The sequence below is a fragment of the Myotis nattereri genome (genome assembly GCF_964212035.1).
Source record: "Myotis nattereri genome assembly, chromosome: X".
NCBI lineage: Eukaryota > Metazoa > Chordata > Mammalia > Chiroptera > Vespertilionidae > Myotis > Myotis nattereri.
In genome coordinates this window covers 97,108,551-97,130,067 of record NC_138078.1, presented here as the reverse complement: position 1 = coordinate 97,130,067, position 21,517 = coordinate 97,108,551, and the positions used below count along the sequence as shown (strand labels likewise).

The 21,517-nt window shown below is 40.9% G+C and overlaps 2 protein-coding genes across 3 annotated transcripts in view; one reads left to right on the top strand and one right to left on the bottom strand.

Annotated features, from left to right (window-relative positions):
• Nucleotides 1-18,877, top strand: part of MORC4 (MORC family CW-type zinc finger 4) — a gene marked incomplete at its 3' end in the record, with an annotated part of 81,253 nt that extends 62,376 nt beyond the window's left edge. The window contains exons 11-17 of one of the 2 annotated variants that reach the window (XM_081115065.1): nt 1,007-1,135; nt 4,472-4,540; nt 4,946-4,997; nt 6,369-6,544; nt 15,834-16,521; nt 17,231-17,514; nt 17,827-18,877. In XM_081115065.1, the coding sequence (XP_080971191.1) occupies nt 1,007-1,135; nt 4,472-4,540; nt 4,946-4,997; nt 6,369-6,544; nt 15,834-16,521; nt 17,231-17,514; nt 17,827-17,980 (1,552 nt within the window). The remainder of the gene's footprint in view (nt 1-1,006; nt 1,136-4,471; nt 4,541-4,945; nt 4,998-6,368; nt 6,545-15,833; nt 16,522-17,230; nt 17,515-17,826) is intronic. The other variant, XM_081115066.1, reaches the window with a different exon arrangement.
• On the bottom strand, nt 12,811-13,261 carry LOC308536045 (large ribosomal subunit protein mL55-like; the record flags this gene model as incomplete). The annotated part of the gene is made up of 1 exon (XM_081115064.1): nt 12,811-13,261. Exon 1 carries the CDS (start codon nt 13,213-13,215, stop codon nt 12,811-12,813), a length of 405 nt encoding a protein of 134 aa, XP_080971190.1. The 5' UTR covers nt 13,216-13,261.
• Nucleotides 18,878-21,517: the final 2,640 nt, after the last annotated feature.

The window sequence follows — 21,517 nt, the reverse complement described above, 5'->3', positions numbered from 1 at the left end:
GCCATCATCCCCTCATCCAGGCTGGCCAGGCATCCCAGTGGGGACCCCCACCCTGATCCAGGACACCCTTCAGGGAAAACCAGCCAGCCCCCACCCATGCACCAGGCCTCTGTTCTATATAGTAAAAGGGTAATATGCCTCCCAGCACCGGGATCAGCAGAGCCGCGAGGCCTCCCGGCACCGGGATCAGCATGACAGGGGGCAGTGCCCAAACCCCCGATCACCCTGTGGCTCTGTGTGTGATGGGGCGGGGCTACAACCTCCCTATCCGCCCTGCTCTGTGTGTGACAGGGGGCGGTGCCCCAACTCCCCTATCGGCCCTACTCTGTGAGTGACACGGGGGAGCTCCCCAACCCCCTGATTGACCCTGCTCTATGCGTGACAGGATACAGGGCCCCAGCCCCCCTGATGGGCCCTGCTGTGTCCGTGACGGGGCAGAGCCCCAACCCCCTGTTTGGCCCTGCTCTGTGCGTGACAGGGGGTGGCGCCGCAACCTCCCCATTGACCCTGCCTTGAGTGTGGCAGGTGGCAGTGCCCCAACCCCCCAATCGGCCCTACCCTGAGCGTGACTGAGGGTGGCATCGCAACCTCCCAATCCACCCTGCTCTGTGCATGACAGGGGGCAACACCCCAACTCCCCAATCGGCCCTGCTCTGAGCCCGACCAGGGGCTGCACCTAGGGATTGGGCCTGCCCTCTGCCACCCGGGAGCAGGCCTAAGCCAGCAAGTCGTTATCTCCCGAGGGGTCCCAGACTGCGAGAGGGCACAGGCCAGGCTGAGGGACCCCCCTCCCTTCCCCCCCACCCCCGAGTGCACAAATTTTTGTGCACCGGGCCTCTAGTATATATATAATTTTTTAATTTTTTTAGACAACTAGACTATAACAATTATAACACATTTCATATATAAAGTTATGTTGTTTCACTTTTAGGTTGTGCCTTTCTAATGTAAGATACAATACAGAGCTAAGATACACACAGTCATACTTCTCTTCTCCTTCATTTAGGAAGATTCCTGACCAGACGTGGGTACAGTGTGATGAGTGTCTTAAATGGAGGAAGCTTCCTGGGAAGGTTGATCCATCTACATTACCTGCAAGATGGTTTTGTTACTATAATTCCCATCCAAAGTACAGGTAAGCTTGGGACTCAATATTATGCCAGAGATAACTCCTGATTTGTCTTTGTATTCTAAAACACTTTTTATCTCAAGTCCACATTCTTCAGCCTAGTATTCTGGCCTCTGTGCCAACTGGTCCCCCCTTAACTATCCAGCCTTATTTTTCATTGTATCTTAACACAAACCTTATGCTTTAGGTAGGTCTGTGGCTTCAGTATTCCCCACACATGCCATGCTTATTCCCTCCTCCATGACTTGGTAGTATCTTTCCACTTACTTACAATGACTTTATGCATTCCATCTGCCTATCCAAATCATATTTGTCTTGGGTGCTTAAGTATTTTGTGTGATACTTTTCCTGTTGACATTTTTTTTCAGTGATTTTACTTTGACTTCCTATGAAATTTAATTCTTGACATTTATTCACATATTTTGTATTTTTTGGATATTTTTCATATATATACACTTTGGCTCTTCAAGAGACTGTAAGCTATTCAAGAACAAGGGCTTTACATTTTGGTTCAAGTTGATGGTTTTCTTCATATGCCTCCTATACCTGAATCTCTTGTAGTACCTACTGTACATGCAGTGCTATTTGTTTACATGTTTGTCTTTTTCATACACTGTATGTTCCTTGTAGCATCTAACATCTAGATAATGTCTGGGATTTCCATGGCAATTAATTTCAATTTAACAAATATTTTTATTTGATTCAGTAGTCACATCTATATATATAAAGAGCCAGGGGCCATCACAACCGAACGGACGACCGAATGGATGACTGAACAGGCTGAGTGAGGTGAAAAGGCCAGCAGGGGGGTTAGTGAGGGATGACTAAACGACAGCAGCAGGCTGTGTGGGGTGACCAGGCCAGCAGGGGGGTTAGTGAGGGATGACCAAACGACCGAACAGCAGGCTGTGTGGGGCAACCAGGCCAGCAGGGGGGAGAGTGGGGGGTGACCAGGCTGGCAGAGGGGGACAGTGAGGGGTGACCAGGCTGGCAGGGGACACAGTTGGCGGCAACCAGGCCAGCAAGTGGGGGGGGGGGCAATAAGTGGCGACCAGGCTGGCAGAAGAGGGCCATGAGGGGTGACCAAGCTGGCAGGGGGGGACAGTTGGGGGCGATGAGGCCAGCAGTAGAGGCAGTTGGGGGTGACCAGACCAGCAGGGGGGGCAGTTGGGGGCAAGCAGGCCAGTGGGGGGGCAGTTGGGGATGACCAGGCCTGCAGAGGGGCAGTAAGGGGGTGACCAGGTGGCTGGGGGGGGCAGTTAGGGGCGATCAGGCCAGCAGAGGGGGGCTGTTGGGGGCAACCAGGCCAGCAGTCAGAGGTGTTTAGGGGTGATCAGGCAGGCAGGCAGGTGAGCAGTTAGGAGCCAGCGGTCCTGGATTGTGAGAGGGATGTCCAACTGCCTGTTTAGGCCCGATCCTCAGGCCTTAAACCAGCAGTCAGACATCCCCTGAGGGGTCCCAGAATGGAGAGGGTGCAGGCTGGGCTGAGGGAACCCTCCTGCCCCCATGAACGAATTTCGTGCACTGGGCCTCTAGTATCCTATATAATAAAAGGGTAATATGCAAATTGACCCTAACAGCAGAATGTCTGGGGATGACTGGTCACTATGACACACACTGACCACCAGGGGGCAGGCGCTCAATGCAGAAGCTGCCCCCTGGTGGTCAGTGCGCTCCCACAGGGGGAGCTCTGCTCAGCCACAAGCCAGGCTGATGGCTGCCAGCACAGCAGTGGTGGAGGGAGCCTCTCCCACCTCCTCAGCAGCACTAAGGATGTCCGACTGCAGCTTAGGCCTGCTCCCTGCTGGCAAGTGGACATCACCTGAGGGCTCCCAGGCTGCCAGAGGGATGTCTGACTGCCAGCTTAGGCCTGATCCCCCGGGGAGTGGGCCTAAGCCAGCAGGTGGACATCCCCCGAGGGGTCCCAGACTGCGAGAGGGCACAGGCTGGGCTGAGGGACTCCCCGCCCCCAAGTGCACAAATTTTTGTGCACCAGGCCTCTAGTGTTTATAATAATAACTTAGTTTGCTTCTTTTAGGCTATGATATAATTTTTCCCTCCTCAGGATAAATGCTGATAGAAAAAAAGTACTAGGCGCTATGCCTCCCAAGAGCACATCTACACCTTTATTCCCTCTCAGGCATGCATCTCCTAAACTCTAAGGGTCCCTATGAGACTTGCAACCAGAGGAGCAATGGGCAGTGGCAGCTTGTTCTGGGTTAACCCCTGAACCTGTCTCCAAGGTCCCCTTTTCTCTGACTTTCCAGTCAGCCAAAGCAGACCTGCCTAGGCTCTTTCCTGTTGTTGCTTCTTATTTCACTGTCCCAGCTTTAATAAACGTGCTCTAAAAATAAAAATAAAATGAAAAGGGCTGAAACAGTATGCCTTTTAGAAGAAAATGTTTAAAATGGAGGAAATCAAATAAATTATGTCTAGGTCTGTAATGAGTAAGCATTTCTTCATAATCTCCAGCTGTGCCTAAGCTTCATAGAGAGTAACTGAGATTATGATAGAATATGGGACTGAGTGCATAAAAGTCTCACTTTTTAACCCTGTATCTCCTATTGGTTTACACTTAGTCCAGGAGAAATAGCTTTCCAGGATACTTTGTCCCCTTATATAGCATAGAGTTTCTAATTATTATTAATTTCTATTTGTTTCTTGGATTATTTTTGACCACTGAATACTTTTCTGGTACTTTCTTCAGGTTTTTACTCCTCTAAAATTCTCTTCCTTGTGTTTTACATATAGCAAATATATGTATATCTTTTCATTTATAGAATCTTCCTTTTTTCTCTTTGCTAGTCTCTGTTCTATTTTTTTTTTTTTATGATGTAAGCTCCTAGTTCCTTGTTGTTGCTTTCTATCATAGCCTTTCATTTTCTTCTTCAGGCATTACCGAGTTTGGGAATTCTCTTGCTTCTATATTGCATCTTGGGAATTTCTTAGTAAATGACAGGCAACAGACGTAGGTTCTGGTTTCAGCAACATTCTCTTTGTATGGAACTTCAAGCAAGTCTCTTATGTGTTTGAGCTTCACTGTGTAAGCATAGAGATTATGTTTTGTGCTGTCCACCATAATATGAATTTTGAAGCTGTCAAGTACTTTGAATGGATTGGGAGAAAGGTGATATATGCACCAAAATAATTAGATGATTGTATGCCTTGAAATAAGAATTGCTACACATTAGCCTACACACAGGTTTTGCAATGTGGGTGGAATCTGAGCTTTACAAGGTTGGAAGGTTGTTAAGCTGCCTTGTTATAATTGTGATGACAGTAAAGGGTAAAAGCGAAGGACACATTTTGTTTCCAAAAGATGATTTCTTCTCTATACTGCAGGAGATGCTCTGTTCCAGAGGAACAAGAACTCATGGATGAAGACCTGTACTTGAGCAAAGCTAAGAAACAGTTGAGTATACCTAAGATAGTATTCTGCATTATACAGTAGAGGAGGCTGACTCTTCCTAATAGCGGAATTTTGAAAAGAAGGATGCCTTCCCCCCCTTTTCATTGTTTAATTATTTCCCTCCTCACCTCTTTGTTCTCCCAGTTTTTATTCATTCTAATCGTCTCCTGAGTTTCTCAACTAGTGATTGTCTTTAGTCTCCCTTCCCTCCCCGTCTCTCTGTTTCAATGGGGCATCTGAAATTTCCCTGCAGTAGCAGAGTTCAGGAAGGCATCCTTTGAAACTCAATGAAGCCCACCCTATTTCTAATTTGGAAGGAACATTAAAACCTAAATATACAATTGGTGATCCATTTTAGACTGAGAAGTTTCATGAGTGAACTAAACAGCACTTTTATCTTCTCCTAGAGATCAAACTGTTGAGAAGAAGAAGGTGCCATTGGAAAATGAGGACCAACAGGTGAGAGACAGTCCACCCTCTTCCTTTTCTGAACAAAATTTTCCCCAACAGAGGACATAGGTTGAAGGAAGCAGCAGTCTTGAAAGCTGCATAGAAATAATGAACCATTTCTTCTGGTGGTCTTTTTTTCATTGGATCTTTTTATTTTGCTTTGATCTGCTGTTACTGATGTTCAGATCACTGAAAATAGAAGAGCCAAATCATTCATTTTCCAGATTTGAATTCAGTACTGATTCTGGACAGTGTGAAGGTCACTTTCTGTGTCACCGAATTTTCAGGTTATGTTCCATCCTCATACAGGCTGCTCCTGTAGAGTGTCTGGTTTTCCTCAGTCTCTTTTCTTCCAGGATTCAGGGGTGATTCTTCCTCCTTCCTTTTGGGAAGAAGGGTGATTCTTTGTGCCCCTCTCCCATCCCTGCTTTCAGGCTGGCTGGCTTTATAAAGACTCTGCTGTTTTGAATTTTCAGGAGCACTGTCTCTCGGACATGGTTGCCCAGCTCCGGACGCTGAAGGGTGCAATAAGGTTGGCCGTCCTTTCAGGGACACTCCTTTTCTGACAGCCACCATAGCACCCATCTATCTCCCCTCCCCCAATCTTGCCTTTCTGCATGATTTTCCTTTTGACCCTCTTTCCCAGAGATATCTACTAGTCGCATGTTAGATTCACCTTTCACCCACTCAATCAGGGTAGGTCAGACTGGTGAGGATAGAGGCAATTTAATACTAATTCTTCTTCTGACAGTCTACTAAGACCCAGTTATATGAATATTCAAGTTTCATGCCCTGCTTAAGAGTCTGATGTAGAGATTGGGAGATTTCCTGGGACTGCCCTGTCCTCATTCAGTTTACCTCCCCTTTATATTCCTTCACCTTCATCATTCGTACTATTTTCATAAGCTGGCTCTGCCACAGATCCCAGATGCATGTCTCTGTGTGTGTGCACTATGAATACATGTTAATGTCTCGCATGCATTTCTCCAAAACCAGCACCGACACATGCTGCAATGCTTATCCCTTCCATCCCTACCCTCATCACAGATCTCAGAGGAGTGAAAATCCAGCTTTAAACTGGGTCAAAAGACAGAATTAGACACTGACTAGGGGGCCTGGGTTTATGTTGTGGGTGGGATGACTCAAGGAGCCAATAAGTGAGTTGGGGAGGTCTGTTGGCGTCCAGCTGATTAGGTTATAAGTGAACATGCCTGGGTTCAGTGTTCTAGTGTACATTACTGTGTGCTGTTTGTTCTGTTGTAGGAAACAGTTTCTTTTTATTTGGCTAAGTGTTCTTTCCTAGCATCAGAAGGATTGACTCATCCTTTGGTATTTTGTTTGAAATTGGGATTTTTTATGCATCATTTTTTTCTTTGCTAGGTATTCACTAATCCACTGAAGATCCCTACTATTCAAGACATGGATGAATTAAATAGTCAAACAATTGGATATGAAGAAATTGATAGCCCTAGCCGGTTTCCATCTGTTGGAGAAGGAAGCAAAACACCTCCTCTTCAACTTAAGCCTCTGGATTCCAGTGTTTTCCAATTTTCCAGGTGAGTAAAACCATAGTCTCTCTTCAATAGTAAGCCTCATGGTTTGTAATGTAAGGTGGTATGATTATCATATTTATGTTTTTCCTTAGGCGTAGCATGGATTCAGAAGGATAAATACTATTTTGGGTTAATAGAATTGTGTGCTGCATGTACCCCAATTATTCAACATTACAAGTGCTATGTCAAACCTGTCTATCCTTTTTATTTGCTTTTTGAGGTGATCATCTGACAAATGCTCTTTTATGTATTGTATATTTATATTATACTGGGAATTGTGTTTGTGGAATAATAGACATGCAAACTCTTTGAAAAGTACTATCTGCTATACAAATGGAAGCTAAAATTACATAGATAAGCATTGTTTCTTTCCTTGAGTTTAGGAATATTAAAGTCCTGTGGGTCTCCATAGGCCTAGCACATGTTGGTCACATATAAAAATAACCATTAGAATTTTGTGCCATTAGGTAAGCCTTCTAGTTCACTGTTTCCTAGAGTAAATTATTAGTATAAGTTTAGTTTTTGGCTTTACTTGTTCATCTTCTAGCTCATCAACAATATTATTTTATTAGTCTGTAAAACAGGAAGGAGCACATCTTTTCTTAAATATCAGAAGTATTTGAAGCACTGAAAGTTATGACTGCCTCTATAATGCCATGAAACGAACTCAGTACTCTGATTAAAACTTGCTTTCTTCTCTCTCTTATGCTTCTCACTTCTGGTAGAGCCAAGCCATAGGGCAGGTAGAATTGTTCTCTAATAGTAGAAACTTCTACAGTCATCAATAATATGAACTTTCCACTTACCCTCTTCACTTTGGATATCTTCTTAACTTAGGATAGATGCAATGGAATACATGATATGGTAAAAATGACTCCTGTTTCCCACCCCTAACCCCCCAATGTTACTGATATTTTTCCTTGTTTCTTGCTTCTTAGGTGAGTCTTTTCAGCTTCTCATCTAGACAAACATCTCTACATGTGTGCAAGTCCCCTATTCAGTGATTCTTCCACAATTAAGCCCTGTAGATATTGGAAGAACCCCATGACCCCCCTGAACATGAACAAAAAGTCTCAAGAGGAAGTAAGCTATTAGGAGCAAAACTAATAAAATTCTAAAGCAGTGGTTCTCAACCTGTGGGTCGCGACCCCTTTGGCGGTCAAACGACCCTTTCACAGGGGTCGCCTAAGACCATCCTGCATATTAGATATTTACATTACGATTCAAAACAGTAGCAATATTACAGTTATGAAGTAGCAACGAAAATAATTTTATGGTTGGGTCACAACATGAGGAACTGTATTTAAAGGGCCAGAAGGTTTAGAACCACTGTTCTAAAGGAATTAAATGAGAACTTGTATGAAAAAATTTAGAAGTACTCACTAACTAATGATTGAATTTGAGTAATATGGAAGGAGTAGTTTCTAAGATTGAACTATATAGCAAGGGAGTGAGAAATATAGTTAGTATCAGAGGCTTGAGGGTAATTCTCTGTTCCCATCTGTAGTTTTCTAGCTCCCATTGTAGGTTGGGAAGGTTGTACAATTAAGTGTTGTGTGTTTTTGAAGTACGTTGTTAACTATCTCAGTCTCCTTGAAATGATCTTGTATTAGAATTGCTACTGTAGTATTAAGGTGTCATTGATCTTGAAGGCTCTACTTTACCTGATTTGACCAATTTCCATTTTTTGTCAGTGTTTCTTTCATTACTCTGTAGTGACTTTTGGTAACCTAAAGGAGATTACAAATGCTAACCCATGTGTGTATTTTATGAGTGCAGTATGTCAGTTCATCCATTAGGTGGCATACTTTATCAGTCTTTATTGATATTTTTGTATAAGTTTTTGTGGAACTGTTGTGCCCAGAGTTGAGTTGAGTTATGTTTTGGCTATAGAGGACAGGTAAAATACTTTGATTCTTCATGTGTAGTTTTAATTTGAGAGTAATATTCTTTCAAGAGAAAGAAATACGTGATAATTGATGTTGCTGCTGATGTCATATGTTTTATGTAAGGTCACTAAATGATTATTATGTCATTTCAAACTACATGTATAGAGGGATTCAGGTTGATTGGAAGGAGTCTGCTTTTCTATAAGGGAAAATGATGGTGCTCAAGAGTTCAGTGAAATATACAAGGTTTTCCAATAAAACAATATTAATGGAATTATCAATTTAGTCAAGAGTTACAAAGGTATCCTTTGTTATTATCAAAACCTGAAGGTGATAAGGATCCTTGGGCCATGGAGTACAACTCTCCAACTCTAGATAAAATAAAGCCTTTTCTATAGAAGAAAGTTTTAAAAATTCCTAGTGGGCTAGGTTATTTGACCTACTAAGGCCTCCCAAGGTGTCATTGGAAATAGTTTTATGAGTTTCACAAATCTAACAAGAGCAGTGGAGCACCTGCAATGGATAATAGATTCAGCCAATATGAAACAGGCATAACTTTTTAGGGAAAGATAGCTTATTTCTCTTAATGTAAATCATCCCTTTCTGTTCACTCATTCTGCATATATTTGAGTGTTTACTGTATGAAAGACAGTATTCTAAGGCAATGATGGAGTCAAAGATGAAAGAGCTTATGATAGTCAAAGTTTTATATGTAGTTATCCTCAATACATTCTAGGTTTCATGTAGTACAAAATAAGGTCTAAAGTAGTCATAAACATATGTACAAAGAAGAGAATTGGTGGCTGTATTTTATTTATATATTTAGAAAGCCTTTGAGTAAGTTATATGTCAAAAGCTAATTATTTTGTGTTTAAGAGGATAACAAAAAAATCCAAATTATATTGTAATAGTGGAAGGAAAGGAGAGACATTCTAGTATGTTTAAAGGAATATTTGAAACAACAAATATGAGATAGAAATAAAAGAACAATTTTTCTAATGAATAAGTTGATTCAGGGGCCAGTATTCACATTTTAAAATAGGTTCTTTGAGAGAGATTTCCAAAATGGAGAAATGAGGAGTGTAGTGGGCACATTCATCAACAAATAACCATTTAACTGGAAGAAGTTACTAAAACAAAACAATCATTCTAAGTTCCTGGAAATTGCCTTAGGGACATACAAATAATGGAGAAACATTTATTCAGGAAATTTATTAAATCTAAGAAAGAAAAGCAAGAGTCTTTGGCATTTAGCCTGTTCCCATCCTCCTCCAAGCTATGTTTTATTAAAATTACTCTAGGAGCTCTAATACAGGTGGGTGTGGTCAAGAAGTTGGGATCTTTATCTTCCCCTGGCTCCTACTCTACCACTATGGTTTTACTTGAGAGGGTCAGGCCTCTGACATTTCTCATCTCCCCCAGTTCTGTCTTGCAGAAGCTCTATTCTGGACAGACCCAAGAAAGACTGGGTCTCTTCTCCTAGCTAGCTTTCTCTTCCCCCATCCAGCCCCAACTCATGGTGAAAGTACTCACCTAGGGAAGGCATGGGCTATTACTCCTATCCCAGCTTGCTTGTAGGACAGGGGTTTATGCCAGAAGGAGCAAACAAAAAACCATCCCAGCACCTGTTAATATAAAAAGGTTTCACTCTTGGAGAAGTGGGCCACTTTCCCTATTCCCGCCTTTTCCTTAGGGAGAGAGACAGGCCTTAAAGATGAAGAACTCCTTAGCTCTCCCTGCAAGAATGCACATTACCTATAACAGATCATGGAGAATTCCATTCCTAAGGGCATTATGAAAAATAAAGGAAATTATGGTAGAGAACAATTGAGAGGCTACTCATAGCTCCTCAATACAAGTTACAACAAGCAAAAGAGTTGAACAATTAGATGTTTAGAAACAGAGAGAACCAAGGGAAAAAGGTAGTTAAGAAGAGCTATCTTGGGGTCACAGTCAATCCTAGGGGTTAGGAAGACTATGCATAAGCACAAGGCTACACTCTTAGAAACAATCAGATCAGGACTTAAGGTATACATAAGCAGTCCCCAAGCCTCACACCAATCAAACAACAAAGAGCAGGAGCCTCAATGGCACTAGCGCCTTACACACAACCTCTAACCAACCACTGGCTGAACAATAAGCTACTCTGACCCAGGGGCAACTCCTAGGAAGCCAAGCTAAAAGTAAAATTGCACATACCCTCGGTAATCTGGAAGACTATGTGCATGCTCAAGGCTGTGCCTTCTCAGTAATTATTGGGTAGGGAAAATTCAAACTACTATACTACCTGGATGAAAGTGGGGTAAAAACATAAATTTCTTTAACTGTGATAACAGTTGCTAGGCCACACATACATCCAGTGAAAATCTAACTAGCTATCAGGGCTTAAGCACAACCTTTGACCAATAAGTGGACTATGCTGACCCAGTGGTGACTCCAAGGTTGTCAGGTAAAAGATAAAAATCAAGAAGAAATCTGAGCAGAATGCTGCAGGAGAAATAGATTTCATGGAGTCAGTTCAACCAAGTCACTAAATAAACAAACAAACAAACAAACAAACAAATAAACCATTCAGGGAGGTAGGATTAGTATCCAGAGTTGCTATACTATATTATCTAAAATACCCAGTTATCAACAAAAAAATTATGAAACATGCAAAGGAACAGGAAAGTGTGACATGTACATAGGGACAAAAGAAGCAGGCAATAGAAACTGCTCTTGACGAACCCAGTGTGACTCAGTGGTTGAGGGTTGACCAATGAACCAGGAGGTCATGGTTAGATTTCTGGTCAGGGCACATGCCTGGGTTGTGGGCTTGATTCCCAGTGGGGGTCATAAGGAGGCAGCAGATTGATGATTCTCTCTCTCTCCCTGAAATCAATAAAAACATTTTTTTTTTAAAAAAAAGAACCCAATGGAAATTCTGGAGGTGAAAATTACAATAACTAACATGAAAATTTTACTAAAAGGACTCAACAGCACATGAAATTTGGCAGAAGAATCAGCAAACTTGAAGATATATTAATTGTAGATTATGCTAAGAACAGAGAGAAAAAAAATGAAAAAATGGACAGTCTCACAGAAATGTAGGACACCATTAAGTGCTTCAATATATGCAAAATAGGAGTACAAAAAGGAGACGAGAGGAGAAGTAGGAAAATATTCAAGAAATAATGGTTGAAAACTCCCAAATTTTATTTAAATCTTTTAACCTACACATCCAAAAAACTCAAATAATTAATAATAGAATTCACAAAGATATTCACAGTCAGACATATCATAGTGAAAATATTGAAAGCCAAAGGCAAAGAGAAAATCTTGAAAGCAGAGAGAAAAAAGTACGCATCATGTACAAGAGAATCCTACTAAGAATAATACCAGACTTCTCATCAGAAACGATGGGGACCAGAAGGGAGTGGGATGACATATTCAAAGTACTGAAAGAAAAACTGTTAACCAAGAATCTTAAAAAGTATCTTAAGAAAATGAAGGTGTCATATACAGAACATTTCACCCCCAAACAGTGCAACTTATATTCTTTTCAAGTGCACATGGAATATAATCTAGGATAGAGCATATGTTAGACCATAAAACAAGCCTCAATAAATTTAAAAGGATTGATATCATAAAAGGATATTCTCCAAATATAATGGAATTAAATTAGAAATCAACAATAGAAGAAAATTTGGAAAATTCACAAATATGTAGAAATTAAATAACACACTCCAAAATAGCAAATGAGTAAAAGAGTAGATCACAAGAGGAATTTAAAAATATCTTGAGAAGATAAAAATGAAAACAAAATATCTCAACACTTATGGGATGATATTTCTATCCCTCTCTCCCTTACCCTCAGAGGGAAAATTATACAGAGTTATATTAAAATTGAAATAAGATCTCAAATTAATAACTTAAACTTCCACCTTAAGAAACTACACAGAGCAAGTTAAACCCAAATCAAGCAGAAAAAAGGAAATAAAATCAGAATGGAAATGAAATAGAGAATAGAAAAACAACAGAGAAAATCAGTGAAACCAAAAGTTGGCTCTTTGAAAAGAACAACAGAAATTAAGAAAACAATTGCATTTATAGTTGTTTGAAAAATAAAATATTTAAGAATATATTTAACAAACTGCAAGCAAAACTTTGTATAATGAAAACTACAAAATATTGTTGAATGAGGTTAAATAAGACCTAAATAAATGAAAAGCCATTTCATATTTGTAGATCAGATTTAATGCTGTTAAGATGATAATATTTCCCAAATTGAGCTACAGATTCAGTGCAGTCTCTTTTTTTTTTTAAATCCTGACACTCAATTTAAAGATGAATGCCTTCCCCTTCTACAGCATCCTGAGCCAGGGCAGCTTGTGGGTATGATCACTTCTTGGTCCAAAACTGCTTGTACTGCTCCAGGTCAAAGTTGTCAAGGAGCTCTGACTGCTCCTCCTCCTTCCCTCGGAGCTGGGCCTCACATTTGCTGAACCGTACCCACCTCTCCTCTGGGGACAGGGCATCCAGGTCCACAGGCATCGCCAGCATTCGTCTGGGCTCCCCGTAGCGGATGTGAATGGTGGAGCCATCCTGCTTGACCAGGAGCATGGGGTAGAGGCGTGCATAGGCCTGTCTGTGCACACGAGTGAGCGAAGCTCTGCTGCTGTCAGCCCGACGCGAAGATATGTGCAGGCAGCAGACCACAGGGGCAGCCCCTGTCACCACATGCTGCCGCAACAGGCCAAGCATGCTGCCCACAACTGCCATTCCTCCTGAGGGCCACTGTGGCATGTGGAGGCCCAAGACCAGTCACTGGCCCAGTGTGTGACCTGCGCCACTCTCCTGGAGCCCTGAGCCAACACCAGCCCCTCCGCAGCACGGCTGCAGTTGCCCACCCGCACTCCGTCGCGCAGTGCTTACCTCAGTGCAGTCTCTTATCAAAATATCAGCTGGCTTCTTTGCAGACAAGCACTGGAAGAAGGTGACAGAAAGAAGAAAGAAAGTGCAAAAGAACTATGGAGTTGGAAAAGAATTCCTAGTATGTAAACTCAAAATTAATCTTTACTAAATGAGTGAATACAGGTTTAGAATAACAATTGATTCCTAGACGGAAGAACCTTTACTTATAAAACTAATAAGTATTTACAGAGCCAATAAGTAAAATCCATTTATTTTTATCTCCTTCAAGCAATACTTTCTTTTTTATTGGCTCTTACATGCAAAGTTTTTGTTCCCTCATTCCCATCTAGCACAGTTACTCAAGCTTCCTTCTGTCAAGGAGCTCATACTTTAGTAGGGAACCTGTGATATATACATACACACATGCACACATACTTGCACATACATGGTAAAAAGTGATAGATGTAAGAGAGGGCTAAAGTGCTATAGTAATTCAAAAGTACCATTTGAGCTAGACTTAGACATGCTCTAGGAATTCAGAAGTGGCATTTGAGTTGGCCTTAGACATGGAAGCAATGATTAAAGATTTCAAATATGGGAGTGACATAATTAGAGCAATACCTTACTTAGGAAGATTAATTTGGCAGTGGGTGATATGGAGGTGAGAGAAGGGAGCTAGATAAAAATGAAAGATCAATTTTATACATACTGAGAGATATCAGTAGGACTTTCGGGGGGAAATGTGTAACAGGCCTTTGGAAATCCAGTACTGGAGATCAGGACTTGTGGAATGACTTGGGAGTTACTGTTCAGAGGTTATAACCAAAAGACTGTATGAAATTACCAAAGGAAAAATTTGTAGGTATAGAAGAGATTTAAGGACAGAATACTTAGAAAATGGAAAATGAAGAAAGGGAGACATATATAATACTCTTTGCAATACTTTAGGCAATAAAAAAAATTAAAAAAAGAAATTGGAAAATGAAAATACAAACAAGGCAAGATGACTAGTTCTTTGATTACTTTAAATTAAATGAAAATACCTATAATGAAAGAAATCCATAGAACAGATATGGATTGCCTAAATTTTCATTGCCTAAAATTGTTTTAATAGAGAATGACATATATTGTGTAATTGGAAGTTTTGTTCTCCTTAAATAAAATACCAGCCAAAGATTATTCAAGGTAAAAAAAAAAAAAAAGAAATTGGAAAATGAAGAGAAGGAAGAAAATTTGACATTCATTGCCTTTCATAAAACTTTGTTTTCTAGTATCATTTACTCTTTTTTTGTACTTGCAAACTGATTGTTTCACTATCTTCCTCAGTACTATAGCTAAATGGACAATCTGCAGTGGCCCTAAAATACATTTAAAGATGGATACATTTATTTTTACATAGCCCCTAAATCCTTTTGCTTTCCCACTAAGACTGACACAAGAAGATCTATTAAAATGGCAGACCAGTTTTATTTCTGGTGAACACTAGTTTTGAAGAACATTCGGGATGTTACAAGAGCTAAGGCTTGAGATATCTTATAGATGTTCTCAGAAATTGCAGAGAAATACAAGCAGCCTTGAAATACTATGACTTGACTCTCATTGAAAATTTGAAAGTCGATCTTTACCTTGAAATTTCCTGGTTTTCTGCAGGGACAGCAGAAGAGTTATAAGGATAAAAATAGGGGTCCCATCCTGCCGCAGGACATAAAATTGTCTATGGATTTCATTGGTGCCAGTTGTTTGTTCCTTCAACCTTTAGAGCATATAGCAGCCAGAAATGGAAGGTGATTGAGGTCACCATCCTGGGAGTGCCTGTTTACCCCAACAAGGGGATTCTTTTGCAATAGGGAAAAAATGACTTGAATTGGCTGTTTCAGTTTCTTTGTTTATGACCAGGGCCCTATGTTTCAATTAACTTTTACAAGTGAATAATGGGCAATAGCCACAATCCAGTTGGCTGGTAAAGGAATTGTATGGTGTTCATTGCAATATATAAAATGTGCATAAGTCTTTGATACTGGAAGGTTTTTGTGACCCTTAAAAATTAACAAGCTGGCTCGGTTCTCCTCCACATACTCCCTAAGCTTTTTATGGCCTTTTTTATTTTCTTTATTTTTTTTTTACCCATTCTCATATTAAAGGATTTTGCATGTGTATTTTTGTTTTGTTTTGTTTTCCTTCCTTGTCTTGCATTTCTGAAACTTCTAAGTCTGGCTGGTTTTAATCCTATTTTCAGAATTCTTACCAAGGTCAACCTGGTCCTGTTATATCCAGATGCTGACTCTTCATATCTTTTGATTTCATCTCTCTCTTAACACCAATTGCTATCTCAGCAATCTACATAAGTGAAGGGGTAGGGGTTTGGGGGTAAACTTGTATTGCTAACCTGAAATGAGCTGTGGCTAACAGCTAGAGTCAGTTTTAATATGGGAAATCTGAAGCGGGGCTCTATAAGATAAGAATATATTTAGCCTATTTTTTGACTGCTTAATTTCCTCTTCTTGTTACAGTAAGTACAAATGGATCCTAGGTGAGGAACCTGTGGAGAAACGAAGAAGGCTCCAGAATGAGATGACAACACCTCTAGATTATTCCATGCCTGGCTCTTATAGGAGGGTAGAGGCAGCTGTTGCCTACCCAGAAGGAGAGAACAGCCATGATAAATCCAGTTCTGAGAGAAGCACACCACCATATCTTTCCCCAGAATACCCAGATGCAAGCAAAAGTACCAGTCAAAGTAGGGAGGCTTCAGTTCTGTATTCAGGAGCCCAAGAACATCAGGGATCCCTGCTCCCTGAGGAATTAGAAGATCAGATGCCAAGATTGGTAGCAGAAGAATCTAACAGAGGTAGCACAAACATAAACAAGGAAGAAGTAAACAAGGGACCTTTTGTAGCTGTTGTTGGTGTTGCAAAAGGCGTTCGAGATTCAGGAGCTCCCATTCAACTGATCCCTTTTAACCGAGAGGAGCTTGCCGAGAGAAGAAAAGCAGCTGAATCCTGGAACCCAATGCCTTATCCTACTGTGGCTTCTGCTACAAGTCCTGCTGCAGCCGCTGGGGAGAAAGGAAAAGGCTATGAGGAAAGTGGAGGTCATAATACACCAAAGTTGAAGAACCAAAGAGAGTTGGAAGAACTGAAAAGAACCACAGAAAAATTGGAACGTGTTCTAGCGGAAAGGAATTTGTTCCAGCAAAAGGTTAGGGCACACAGAAACCGGTTTGGCTCAGTGGATAGAGTGTCGGCCTGCAGACTGAAAGGTCCCAGGTTCAATTCCGGTCAAGGGCATGTACCTGGGTTGCAGGCACATCCCCAGTAGGAGATGTGCAGGAGGCAGCTGATCGATATTTCTCTCTCATCGATGTTTCTAACTATCTCTCTCCCTTCCTTTCTGTAAAAAATCAATAAAGTATATTTTAAAAAAAAAAAAAGGTTAGGGCAGCACCTTACCACTAGGAATAAAAGATACAGTGGGGCCTTGACTTACGAGTGTCCTGACTAATGACTTTTTTGAGATACCAGCTGTCTCTCAGCCGATTTTTTGCATTGAGTTGATAGAGTAAGTTGAGTTAACGAGCTCCTTAACAAGCTCCTTAATGAGCTCGGTCTCGGAATGAATTAAACTCGTAAGTCAAGGCCCCACTGTAATTGAAACCAAGGGACCTGAAAGTTGGAGCTCTGATGAATTCATATTCTGAAGCCTTTAAACAAAATAAGCCATTGAATTATTCTGTGGTGTGTTTCAGATTGGGTGAACCCTAATGGGCTTCCCTCCTATATTTTGGGATTGAAAAGGTCCATAAGTAGAGGAATATGTACAGAGGAATCACTGAGTGAATATATTAGGGACAATTTTTGCCACTCTTGTAGCATGTGGAGTCATTGAATTTCTGTTTCTTGGACTGCAGGTGGAGGAGCTGGAACAGGAGAGGAATCACTGGCATTCTGAATTCAAGAAAGTTCAACATGAATTGGTGACCTACAGTACCCAGGAAACGGAAGGCTTGTATTGGAGCAAGAAACACATGGGTTATCGCCAAGCTGAATTCCAGATTCTGAAAGCTGAGCTGGAAAGAACCAAAGAGGAAAAGCAAGAACTAAAAGAGAAACTGAAGGAGACAGAGACACACCTGGAAGTGCTGCAGAAGGCTCAGGTCTCCTACCGGACCCCAGAGGGAGATGACCTAGAAAGGTTAATTACTAGGGTTTAGTTATCAGCTTGTGAGTGCTAATGGGAAGCATCCCTTAGGACCCCAGTTACTGGTCATAAATAAGGGAGGAAGTCTGAATCAATTCATAGGCCACCAAGGACTGAGGAATTACTTCTTAGAGAGCTGCAGCCAGTCTCCCTGTGCTTGGTGGCATTGTGCTTTCTTCTTTCTTTGTAGCTAATGGAAACATAATTGTTGAGAAATGTAGGCCCATTTTTAAGGAGCTTCATTTTGTTCTGTTGGCTAATGACTTCATGTCATCTCTTCTCCTGCCCCCTCACTCCATCATACAGGGCTTTGGCAAAGCTTACGCGGCTGCGTATCCACGTCAGCTATCTCCTTACTTCTGTCCTCCCTCACTTGGAGCTTCGTGAGATCGGGTTTGACTCAGAACAAGTGGATGGGATCCTGTATACGGTGCTGGAGGCAAATCACATACTGGATTGAACACTAGACTATATGCTCTATCTACCCCTTTCTCATCTCTCTTTCATCTCCCTCTTCTCTTCTCTTCTCTTCTCTTCTCTTCTCTTCTCTTCTCTTCTCTTCCCTTCCCTTCCCTTCCTTCCCTCCCCTCTCCTCCTCTCCCCTCCCCTCCCTTCCTCTTTCCTCCACTTCCCTCCCCTCTCCTTTACTCTCCTCCCCTCTTCTCTTTTCTCCTCTCCTCTCCTCTCCTCTCCTCTCCTCTCCTCTCCTCTCCTCTCCTCTCTCCCTTCCTTCTTCCCTACCCCACTTCTTTCTCATGCCTTTATGCCTTATTTAGATAATCTTTGAGTAAATCTTCACTCTTAATCAGTCTGCTGCTTATTCACTTTGGTGTGAGGAAAAAGGCTATTTCAATAGGCTTTCAAGACTTTCAGGAACAGAAAAGCAATAGTCATCAACCAGGTGACCTGAAAGCTTTAACTTTCATGACTTGGCCTATTTTATATCCTTTCTGAAGTGGTTTGTATTCATTTAGGTTAAATCAGTCAACAAATATTGGGTCCAATGTACTAGGTGTTTTGGGATAAATTATCAAGTGTAACTCATGGATTCAGTCTTCAAGGATCTAACAATCCAATTGGAAACACAAGACACACACCAAGTTAACTAACTGGTACAAGAGAGTAGTACAAGCATTATAGGGAAGGTCTGGAGGAGGAAGTTTAAGGAAAGAGTCACATCAGAAATGGGACCTAAGGTTTGTTTAAAGAATGAGCATGACCACACTTAACAACTGTTGTTCTTTAGGTGGTAGAACTATGATTGATAATTGTTTCTTCTTGCTATCTTCCTGCCTTTTTCAAATTTTCTATAATAAACCTGTTATTCTTTTTGCATTGGAAAAAAATAAATCCTTTGAAAAATAATGAGAAGGCTTGGATTTAGATATCAAATGAGAGACTTGTGAAAGTGTAAGTTAATTTTATAATTTATGTTGTATTTCACATTACCTCTGGAAGAATAGCATGAACAAAGGCATGGAAAAAGTTGGAATGTGAAAAATGTGTTTAGTAAGAATGATGGGTTAATGTAAAGGGAACTAAGGTTAAATCATTACCCATCTACTCACCTCCCTCTGTGTTGTTTTCATTTTAATAAGGAATTCTTGGAAAAGAAATCTTCAAGGCCCAAATTAAAAAAAAAAGTATCATTAATCTGGGATTTAGGTAGTGGGGGAGCTATTTTAGGGCAGGGAGATCTATTTGATATTCCTCAGAATATACCACGTACCTACTCTTCAGGCTAGTACCGAGTGAGGGGTAGATCTCATATTATCAGAAATAGTAAAGCTTACTCTTGTAAAACTAGACATATTGTTTATTCCTTGCTTTATTGTATTTATATAGCACATGCTCTCCAAAGAGTTCAAGGTACTCTTCAAAAGACGTTGAACATTGAACACATAAAAAGCATAGCAACAGTGAAAACTATAAAGGAGAAATAATAAAAGGGAGGTGGGATCAAGCAATCACAAAAGGATTAACTAGTCCAGAGGAATGTTTTGGATATTTTTTGTTTCTCTTCTGCAGAATTACTTCAGAAGATTCTCCCAAGCTTATTTTATCTCCTTTGAAAGAGGCCCATCATAGATATTCCAATGAGACTGGAAGGAATAGGAGGAAGCCAGAGCCAAATGTCACCATTTAAGTACTCAAAATATCCCTGTCACCTTACTTTCACCTCACTGCAGCTCTAGCCTACCACATGATTATTTCTCATGTCAGACATTTGGACTATGATGTTGAGGCCCCAGTTATCTAAATGTTACTCAGAGAAGGGTGCGGGGGGAGCACATCCAGCCATTCCATCAGTGACACCTGTTCTTCAGATGGGAGCTGTGAGAACATGGGGCTTTGCACAGATATGGACAACATGGATGAAAAGGTGGTGTAGGAAAAAATTCAGATAATTGAAGGTTTAGTGTGTGTGTGTGTGTGTGTGTGTGTGTGTGTGTGTGTGTGTGTGTAAAAGAGAGAGGCCATAGGGCTTTTTAAAAAGGTGGAAATTTTTAACTCATCTTTACTATTGCTTACTCTCAGCCCATTTCTAGGCCCAACCCCATATTGCTTCTTCCAGCAACAGTTAACTGTGTGAATCTATTTACTACAATATCAGTGCTACCTCTTTGTTACCTCTTTAGAATGAAATCATACTAGATAAAAGCCCTTTAATCAATGCTAAATGCCACGGTAGAGAGATAGAAAAATGTCACTTAGGCTTACTAGAGCTTATGAAACTGTGGAGGAAAAAGACACTCAGAAGAAAAAGGTGGATGCTTCCTCCTGTCTATCTTGTTAGGCTAACATAATCATAATTCTTTCAAATGTCTCTCACATTTGCCCTTTAAATTTCCACTTCCACAGTCAACAGTTAGGTTCTTATTATCTCATCTTGATCATTGAAATAGATTCTTAACTGGCCTCCCTTGCCTCTTGTTCTCACTCCTTAAATCCACCGCACTCACTATCTCAAAATTGCTTGTAATGGTATCATCAGGTTATGCCTCTGCTCAAAGACTTGCTAGTGCTCCCAGTGGCCCATCAAGTGTAATACAAATTCGCATCTGGATTGAACCATGCTCTCTAGACTCATCTTCCAGCATTTCAAACAAACCATGTTCCATCCAAAATGAACTATTTTTAGGTTTCTGAACCTGCCTTAAGATTTTTGCTATTCTATTCGCTTTGCCTGGAATGTTTTCCCTTACATCTTCCCTTTGGCTCAAATGTCAACTTTTTTCCCTGAAAATTCCTCTAATTACCCAGCCAGATGTGACATTTTCTTTGAACATGTAAGTTTTGTGTCACTTATAAGGCTCTTATCACAAACTTCCTTGTCCTGTATTCCCTATTAGAAAGATCCAGATTCAAATATTCACTGCCTACTTGACATTTACATGTCTCACAGGCACGTCAAATAAAACATGTTAAAAATAAACTGTGGCACACCCTTCCCCAGGACTGTTCCTTCCCTTAATTCTCCTCATTTGAAAAATGGCACCTCCGCCCACCCAAGCACATAAGCTAGAAACCTGGAAGTCATCCTAACTTTCCTCTTCTCTAGTCCTCCACATCCAGTCTGTCAGAAAGCGTGTCAACTCTAACTCCAAAGTATTAGCTTGATTTCAGTCACTTTTACCACAGCTACCTTAGTCCAAACTGCTATCATCTCCCATAGATAATTGCAACTCCTAACTGGTGTCTTTGCTTTCATTTTTGTCCCCACCATTGTCCTACCCAGAGTGTTTTAAAAAAACACACACAAAAAACACAAGTCCAATCACATGACTCATTGCTTAAAGTCCTTTAATGATTTCTCATTGCACTTAGAATAATATCCATACTCATTATAATATACTACAAGACCCCCGCCTACTTCTAGTTTTTCTCTTGCAGCTACTCATTATATCTCACTTTCCCCTTGCTCACTGTGGTCTTACTACTGAAACATGTCAGGCTCTGACTTAACCTCAGAGTCTTTATCCATACTGTTCCCTCT